This window comes from Ambystoma mexicanum, chromosome 8 (assembly GCF_040938575.1).
Source record: "Ambystoma mexicanum isolate Mex_15411 chromosome 8, UKY_AmexF1_1, whole genome shotgun sequence".
In the NCBI taxonomy this organism is placed as follows: domain Eukaryota; kingdom Metazoa; phylum Chordata; class Amphibia; order Caudata; family Ambystomatidae; genus Ambystoma; species Ambystoma mexicanum.
The window spans coordinates 1,616,234,001-1,616,243,592 of NC_090929.1; the positions used below are offsets into that span (position 1 = coordinate 1,616,234,001).

At 52.7% G+C, this 9,592-nt stretch overlaps 1 protein-coding gene across 1 annotated transcript in view; it reads left to right on the top strand.

Annotated features, from left to right (window-relative positions):
• The window catches only part of TDRD1 (tudor domain containing 1), a 2,044,642-nt gene extending 2,035,610 nt beyond the window's left edge, over positions 1-9,032 (top strand). The window contains exon 25 of the mRNA XM_069611868.1: positions 8,598-9,032. Within this exon, the coding sequence (XP_069467969.1) occupies positions 8,598-8,684 (87 nt within the window). The 3' untranslated portion in view covers positions 8,685-9,032. The remainder of the gene's footprint in view (positions 1-8,597) is intronic.
• Positions 9,033-9,592: the final 560 nt, after the last annotated feature.

Genomic DNA, 9,592 nt, shown 5'->3' on the forward strand with positions numbered 1-9,592 from the left:
ACAGTAATTATCTCTGCTACTGCTCATATACTCTTGAGATAAGAGGAGGAAGGCGGTCGTATCAATACATATCCTTGACCATGTCTTGCAAGAAGGACTTAACACAATTATGCACCCATTCACTACTCCAGGAGTTAAAGTGCGGCTCAACAAGAAGTACAACCCATCGGAAAACGCACCGAAGTGCCTAACTGCTCAGCTGTCGCCAAGTCTGTAGCCTCAGCAGTCGCGGGCCTAAAGGCTAAATCTGACCACAGAAATGCACAGTTTCTCCAGATAATGAGGTGCATAAACAAGATGCATTTGGAGGAAAAGGTACTGGCAATAGGTGCCACAACAGTGAAGGCAGCCAACACAACAGTGAATAGGTGCCAACTCCCTGGCTATTCTCGGCAGGTATGATAGAGAGATGTGGCACAAATTGGAACCGATCTTAGAACATCTTCCAAAGAAGAAATGGATGGAAGCAAAAGCAATCCTCAAAGAGGGGGAGGAAGCCTCTTACTTGGGCATCAACATGGCGGTGGACCGTGCGGAAACAGGCTTCAAACAAGTGGTGAACAGAGCAGTCCTAAGGAGGAAAGCATGGCTCAAATACACATACTTCCACTCCGACGTCCACCACAGAGTGTTGGACATGCCATTTGTGGGAGATGAGGTTTTTAGCCCGAACATTGATGAAGCTCTCAATCCCACCAACACAGACACAGTCAGATCCCTGACATCCTTGCAAAACCTTTCTCCTTTTTGCTCGTTCAGGGGAGCTGCTGGCAGGACCCATCCACTTTGTCTTCGAACAGAGGAAGACAATACTGAAGGGGTTCTTCATATTCTCCAGCATGGGGTCTGGCATGGATTCACATGCTCATGAATATTCCCCGTCGTCAGGCCGGGAAAGCTCGGTATAGAAAAAAATCAGTATCAGTTTCGTTTCTGATCTGTCTTTCTCAGTAGTAACCAATCACTGGTCTCTGGGTCATACTGCCCCCAGCCAATGACTGCCCTCTCCCTAAGCCCCGCCCCTGGCAGCCAATCTCAGATTTTTACCGCACGTTCAAGTTTTGGGAGTCCTCGTGCTGTAGCTCTCGAGCTTTTGCTGCGTTTTCGCGCTTTTTTCAGGAGATTTTCTCATTTTTTCAGTTAAATAGAGCCTCAAGCTCCACCGTTTCTACATCCGATCAACAGGGATCCGTTTCGGAGTTTCTACGCCCCCCAAGGCTGAAGATTACGTCGAGTTACGCTTTTGGAGGATTCCAGAAGTTCCGAGGCCTACCCCGGACATGGCCCAGGAGAAAGGGAGCTCGACGCCCGGGAAGCTGTTCAGGACCTGCCCTGGATGCCAGCTTCAGAACGTTTTCAAGGAGGACGAGCATTCGTTATGCCTCTACTGTCTCCATGAGGACAAGACGCACAAGGAAAAGGATTGCGCGTTTTGTGGGAACATGTCGGAGCGGACCATGAAGGATCGCCACCTCCGTCTCGCCAACTGGCTGGAAGGTAAGAGCCTGCCATGCGAGAAGAAGAAAAAGAAGTCTGAGCGGTCTTCTAAGTCCTGTGAGGGTGCCCCGGCGACGGGGGCCCAACACAAGGCTAAGCACCGCGAGTCCGCGGGCCCCCGGGAGCGGCGAACGGTCAGGTTCCTTGGCTGCCAGGCAGGGCGCATCCTCCCCGGCGCCATCAACCACGAGCCAACGCTCTGGCTCGGGTAAGAGGAAGTCCGAGAACCCGGCGAAGCTTCTCGAGAGGCCCTGGTCGATCTCGAAGATTCCGGCAGAGGGGGAGCAAGGCTCGGACCCTCCCCCCAAGGTGAAGGCCCCAGGCGTACAGAAGGTGACGTTGGCCTTAATTCACCCTGCTAAGACCTCGATTGAGGAGGTCGCCGCGGCCCTGGCTCAGCCTGTGGAGGCTACACCAGTGGAGGCGCCCTCAGGTACCAGAGTCTCCCTGCCACGGCGGAGGGAGTCGTCTTTCAGGCCCATCGAGAAGACCCCCACGAAGTCCTCGTTGGAAAGGGTGGGGGAGGGGTTGGTGGCCCATCCAAGTCGTGGAGGAGGCCCAGCCCATCGGGGGGATCCCGACGAGGGCGACGACAAGGGCGACTGTGTCGCAGACGAGGCTCCTCAAGAGCCCTCGCTCCCGTCTTTTCCGGCGCCGCAGGACACCTCAGCGGCCATTTTGTCAGCCATCCAGTCCTTATGCTCGAAGATAAGGACTAGGTTGCCCCTTCCCCCGACGGAGGTACCTGAGCCAGACCCGACGAGGGAACCGGAGCCAGGACCTTCGGAGAGCACACCACTTAAGAAGAGGAGGACGCATCCTAGGCCTCCTCTCCCGCCTCTGCGGCCTTCTCTGCCTTCCCCCCGGTCCACTACCCACGGGGATGATACAGGCATGGACACGACTACGACGGGTACGGATGATGACGGAGGCGACGACAGGACGTGTCCCCCGTCGCCCCCTGCCCGGCGTCCCCGCCCGACGAGATTGGATCCTTCCATGCTATGATTTCCAGGGCATCCGAGCTCTTCCAGCTCTGCCCCGAAGAAAAGAAGGAAGGGTTCCTTTACCAACGGCGCGAGGCTAAAAGGAAGACAGTCCTCGCCGTACCGCTTCTTGATGACATCTAGGATGAGGGGCTCGCCCTTCTCAAGAACCCTGCCACGGCTCCTGCGAAGAGGGACCGGTACGAGAAGAAGTACCGGGTCCCCGACGCTGCCCCCTTGTGGCTTAGGGCGCAACCTACCCCGGATTCGGTCGTTTCCGCTGCGGCCAAGAAGAAAGCGGGGGGGCATCGGCCTCGACTTCAACCTCCCCGCCGGACGGCGAGGGTAGGAAGCTGGATGCGATGGGACAACGGGTCATCTCATCTGCAGCGATGACCATCAAGGCGGCCAACGCCCTGGCCATCATAGCCCGCTACGACAGGGAGTTGTGGTTCAAGATCTCCCCTCTGTTGGACTTCCTTCCGGACACCAAGAGGGCTGAGGCCCTGGAAATCTTACAGGAAGGTGAGATTGCCTCGGACCACGCCATTACAGTGGCTACAGGCATCGCCGACAACGGTTTCCGTCAGTTGGGCAACAGCGTTTGCCTGAGAGGACGAGGATGGCTCAAGGCGACGGATTTCCGCCAGGACATACAGACCAAGGTTTTGGACATGCCCTTCGATGGGAACAACCTCTTTGGCAAGGCGGTTGATGAGTCCCTTGAGGCGATCAAGACGGACACGGAGACGGCCCGTGCACTGGGTGTGCTCCAACAGCGACGGCCGTCCTTTCGGAGCTCCGGAGGAAGACAGGTTGCCTCCAAGGGAGCCGGCAGCAGCTCCTCTACGTACCGTCAAGCAGCAAGATCTTCATCGCAGGAGGCCTACAGGGGACGCGGCAAGTCAGGTGGATCCCGCCGTCGTCGCCAAGGTGGTCAAGGAGGCAAAGCGGCCTCCAAGCAAGATTGAACCGACCGTCGGGTCGAGCCCCCGCCGAAGCACCCCGGTGGGAGGCCGGCTGACGAAGTTCGTGGGCGTGTGGGAGTCCATCTCCACCGACCGTTGGGTGCTGAACGCCCTGGCCCTGGGGCACGCCCTCGAGTTCCAGAAGAAGTGCCCCCGCATTCCTCCCGTGGCCAGGAAGGAAAATCACGTCCCTCAACTGCTGTTGGAAGTAAGGGCGATGCTCAGGAAAGGTGCCATCGAGCTCGTTCCAAAGAGGCTTCGCGGCTCCAGAGTTTACTCAAGGCACAGAAGTTCCGGATGGTCTCCCTCCAGCACGTGCTGGGACAGCTGGAGGAGGGCGATTTCCTGTCGTCGTTGGACTTGGAGGATGCATACTTCCACATCCCTATTCTAAAGAGACGCCGAAAGTTCCTCAGGTTCGTGGTCAAAGGGCGGCACTACCAGTTCAAGGCCCTCCCGTTGGGATTAAAATCAGCGCCCAGGGTGTTCACCAAGTGCCTAGCACCGGTGGCGGCGCGGCTGCGCCTGCAGGGGATCCACGTCTACCCCTACCTGGACGACTTGCTCATACGGGCAAGGATAAGGGAGCTCGCCGTGGAACACACTGCGAAGACCGTCCAGCTGCTCACGGACCTGGGGTTCTCCATCAACTTTCCAAAATCCCACCTGGTCCCGTCGCAAGTCGCCCTGTTTCTGGGAGCACAGCTCGACACAGTGGCGCGGCGGGCCTCACCGTCGGAGGAAAGGATAAGGACCATCCTGGGAAAGGTGCAACGTCTGCTGGCCACGGACGTGGCCAGAGTGAGGTCTATCAAGTCCCTCCTCGGAATGATGTCCTCCTGCATTTATCTGGTGCGCCACTGCAGACTTCGGATGCGGCCCTTGCAAGAATTCCTCGACGCCCACTGGATCCAGACGACGGGCAGCTTCGAGGACAGGATCCCGCTAGACGAAGCGTTCCGTCAGGCGATACGATGGTGGGGTGTCCGCTCTCATCTGACGGCGGGAACAGGTTTCCTAGCCCCGGCCCACCAGGTGACGGTGACGACGGATGCCTCCCTGGAAGGTTGGGGAGCGCACAACCGGGTGTCTCCATGCGAGAGGCCTTTGGCTCCCGGAGGAGAAGACTCTCCACATCAACATCTTGGAGCTCCGTGCAGTGTTCTGGGCCCTCAGGTCCTTCCTTCCGTCCCTCAAGGGCAAGGTGGTGAGGATCTTCACCGACAACACCACCACAATGTTTTACATTCGGAAGCAGGGCGGAACCAGATCCCCTGCCCTATCCAAGGAAGCCCAAGATCTGTGGCATTGGGCCGTCGCCCAAGGTATGTTTCTGGTACCCTTTCATCTGGCAGGGATAAAAAACACCATCGCCGACTCACTCAGCAGAGAGCTGCGGTCGTGCCACGAGTGGGAACTGCCCCAGGATCAAGTGGACCGACTCTTCCGACGATGGGGCGAACCCCAGATCGATCTCTTCGCGACGGCGGCGAACTCCAAGTGCCGGAGGTTCGCCAGCAGGTTTTCCCAACCGAGGAGCATGGGCGATGCTTTCTCGTTCCCCTGGGACGGCCTGTTCCTTTATGCGTTCCCGCCGTTGCTACTCCAGCTCGTCAACCAGCTCGAGGTCCCGGTGCAGAATGATCCTCGTCGAACCGGCGTGGCCGAGACAGATCTGGTTCCCGGACCTTCTGGACTTGTCAGCGTCCACACCAGTCAAGCTGCCGATGGACGCGGATCTTCTCTCCAGAGAAGGAGGTGCCATTCTTCATCACGAACCAGAGTCGCTGAACTTGCAGGCCTGGCTCCTGCAGCACTTGAGTTTGGAGGATACGACATCCCAGCCGACTGCAGAGAGGTTCTTGCGAAGGCCAGGGCATCCTCAACTTTCAAGTGCTACGGACACAAATGGAAGAGGTTCTCTGTCTGGTGCCGTGCACAGAAGATTAACCCTCTGCGGATTACGGCCCCTCAAGTATTGCCGTACCTATTGTCTTTGGCCAAGGCTGGCCTATCTCACGCTTCCATCAAGGTACATCTGGCTGCCGTCTCACGTTACACCAGAACTACAGGACGGGCGTCCTTGTGGTCTCATCGACTGGTGAAGGAATTTATGAAAGGACTGTTCCGATCATTCCCGCCGGTGAAGGCCCCTGCCCCGGCTTGGGAGCTCAATGTGGTGCTGACTAGGCTCATAGGGGCCCCATTCGAGCCTATGCATTCAGTGCCGTTGAAGTTTCTGTCGTGGAAGACAGCATTCCTCGTGGCCATCACCTCTCCACGACGAGTGGGAGAGATCCAGGCCCTGTCTTGCAAGCCTCCATACTTGACTTTTCACGACACGAGGGTGGTGCTGAGGACGCACCCCTCTTTCATGCCCAAGGTGCCGTCGGACTTCCACCTCGCCGAGCCCTTGGTGTTGCCAGTTTTCTTCCCGTCGCCTTCGTCGCCGGCTGAGAGGACTCTGCACTCGCTGGATGTAGCTAGAGCGCTGAAGTTCTACGTGGACCGCACAAAGAATTTTTGGAAGACATCACAGCTGTTTGTGAACTGTGGACCTGTGAATCAAGGGAAGGCTCTCTCGAAGACTTCCATTTCCAGATGGCTCTCCAGCTGCATCATGCACTGTCACCGGTTGGCAAACCGACCGTTGCCAGGCTGTCCGAGGGCCCATTCGACCAGAGCGATCGCTGCTACTACGGCGTTCCTTTCTGGTGTGTCCCTGCTCCACATCTGCAGGGCTGCTACGTGGAGGTCGACGCACACCTTCACGAGATAGTACTGCGTCGACCGGGATTCGATGGAGGAGTCCAGAGTCGGCCAGGCAGTGCTGCGCAACCTGTTCGCCTAGGTGAGCCTGGTGAGGAGGCAAGAGTTGCTTAATGTTGAGTTGTTGTATTGCTTGATATTGAGCCTTTTGCCACCTCCCGTGGTTGTGCATGTGTATACTGCTATGTATTCTTATATTCATGAGCATGTGAATCCATGCCAGACCCCATGCTGGAGAAGGAACAAGTTACTTACCTGTAACTCTTGTTCTCCAGCATGGGTCTGGCATGGATTCACATGCAAACCCTCCCGCCTACCCCTCTGCGGCTCTTCACTTGGTCATACTGCCACTTCACGTGCTACCAAATCTGAGGATGGCTGCCATGGGCGGGGCTTAGGGAGAGGGCAGTCATTGGCTGGGGACAGTATGACCCAGAGACCAGTGATTGGTTACTACTGAGAAAGACAGATCAGAAACGAAACTGATACTGATTTTTTTCTATACCGAGGATTCCCGGCCTGACGACGGGGGAATGAGCATGTGAATCCATTCCAGACCCATGCTGGAGAACAACAGTTACAGGTAAGTAACTTGTTCCTTATTTCCCCCAGTGCTTCCTGGTCTGGGTAGTTCACTGTATTATGCACCAAAGTTTCACATTCAGCTTATTTCTTTTCCCTTCTCGCTGGGTTAATTTCAATCACATCGCTTTTACAGTTACAAACTTTTCACCTATCACAGAGACTTTCGAGTGGGCTACTTCCTTTCACTGGACCACTCTAAAATCCTATCTCTTCCACACACCCCCCTAACACCTTTTCACCTCCTCCCTCATTTCTGTCTCTTCCCCTTTCCACACCTCATACTGCTTCTCTCACTGTGGTCCTTCTCCACTCATGCTCAACCACTTCACTAATGTAAATTGTTCCTTATACTGTTTTCTGGTTCTTGATTAAATGTTATGTAATGCTTGTATTTCTTGTCCTCTTGTAAAGCGCTTTGGCGTAAAGCGCTATATAAAAATGTAATCAATACAAAATACTCAGTATCGCTGAGTTTACAGCTATCATTACTTCAAGATTCATTCGCAGGTCTGCCTTTCTTCGCGTCTCCACATGTGTGCAGCCTTCAATTGTGCAATATAATGTTGCCACTTCAATCTTTCTTTAGCACACACTGGTCTCTCATGTTGCTTACCAACTCACAGGTTGTGTCCGTTTCTTTCTTGTCTTTACTGTCTTCACGTTTACACATCAAGGTTTGCCACAGGCTTGGCCTCGCCTCTCCAACTCTGCCGCTCACCCGGGAGGGTTGTTGGCATCCTTGAAACACAATGCAGCCTTTTTGTTCGGTATTTAGCCTTCTCCATGTATCTTTCGTGGCCTTTTGGAGGAAACAACCTCCTGCAGGGAACTCGCAGGGTTCGCCACCCATGGCTCTCGTCCCTCAGTCCATTGCTCTGCTCCAGTAGGTTTGCCTTCGCCCCAGAAGTTCTGCTCTTACTCGTGTTCCGTCTTGCTCAGAGTGTGTCTCTATGTTCTGGCTTTTATCCATGTGAGGAGAGCTAATTGGTATCAGATGTATGCATTAGAGTCCAGTGCCAGACTTTGCCTGACCCAATTAGCAGGATATGTCCAATGTGATGTGTGTGAGTTAGCATTGTTGCTCTGTCACCCTTTTCCTTTGCCCAGTGTTTGTGTGGAAGGGGTGGGGAGCCGGAAAATCAGAGAATCCTATGAAATAGGAGGGATCATGGGTATGGGAAAGGGAGTAATACAGCGTCTAACCATAGGCTGCCTCATCCCCACTCCCCGAAGACCCCTGACCCAGCTGATCTTCCCGCACTGGTCCACCCCCAGGGTCTGGATCCAAAGGCCATGGCCATGCCCTGGCCACCTGATGGAGAGATTTCCGGGGACTAGCAGCTGAGACACCCTTTGGTTTCTCACACACTCCACCAGCAAAATTGGGGCATATTGCACAATGGTTGTTCTATTGGTTGCTCTGCCCTTTAAGGTGTAGAAGTGTCACCAGAAGAGTGCATGGGACCCAGATAGTGAACTGTTTTGTCCCACTCATTCCGCTGCCATAACTCCTTCCCAACCCCTGAAACCTGACAAGGTTTGATCATTTTTAGTTTTTAAATGTTAGTGTTCTTAATCTATTTTTCTGTTGGTTGGCTATGGATTTTTTTGTCTGGCTAAAGCAAATGACCACAATGACACTTTGTAACTCTTAATGCAAGTGACATTGTCTTTTTAGATGTGTGTAAATATTTTATGTTTTTTTCAGAATATATATATCCTGAACTGTTATTTTTCTAGTTACCTTCAACACTATGTATTGACGGGTTTACATTTTTTTCTGTTCCTACAGGTAGCAACGTTGGAAAGGAGAAACACACAATTATTTCAGCTCCTAGAAAAAATGAATATATCAAAGAAATTAACGTTTGAAGAGTAGCGTAATTGCTTCAATGGAGACTGTGCAGTAGTAGATTCCTGGGTTAGGTGATCATACGTGTGTATTCTGACGACTTTGTCAAGGAACTTCGAGCTTTAAGTTGTTTGTGTTTTTCCTTTAGCTAGTGCTACCACCACTTACACAGTAAAGAGCAGATTTCTCAAAGCATACCTTAAATTTGGTTTTAAAAGCTACACATACTTGTGTGTTCTTTTTTTGTTTTTTGGACAAACTTTGAAGCCATTTTGGTTGTATTGTTGATTTGTATCACCTTGTCATTCTTTGTAAACAGTCAGCATGCCTGATGGCAGCAATGAAAATGGTTTTAACTAATAAACACTGGTGTATTAACAGAACGCGTTTTGGGCACCATTTAAAGGACTTTTGTTTTATTGTCATTCGTTTATACAGTCTGCATGGCTTTACTGTTCTATCCTTTACACAATTTAGAAATGAAGTGATCCTAGTTGTATACATCAGGCTGCTTTTTGATTGGAAAAAAAAGATTGAAATCATAAGTGGAACCTCCCCCCCCCCCCCCCATCCTTGCCATTACCGACCTCCCTCCCAGCTTCACTGTACTCCCACCACATTATATTCACCTAGCCCAGCCATTGGTTCCTGTATTGTGCATTGCTCTCAGATCGAACAACTGTACTGCCTTTGTTTAAAGGGAATTCTTATTTTTTTTACTGGGGAAGACTTATTGGTTTACATATAGAAACATTTCTCCACACGTTCTCCACACGTGTTTTGCTTTTTAAATATGTTCTTCCAAGTATTAAATTGTCCGTGGTCTCTGCAGTTAATCAGTTCCTTGACAATAAATAATGTGCTCTTATTTGTTCCCTTTCTTCTTGGACTCTGATCAAAGTGTGTACATTACACAATGTGTGAATCACCAAGCA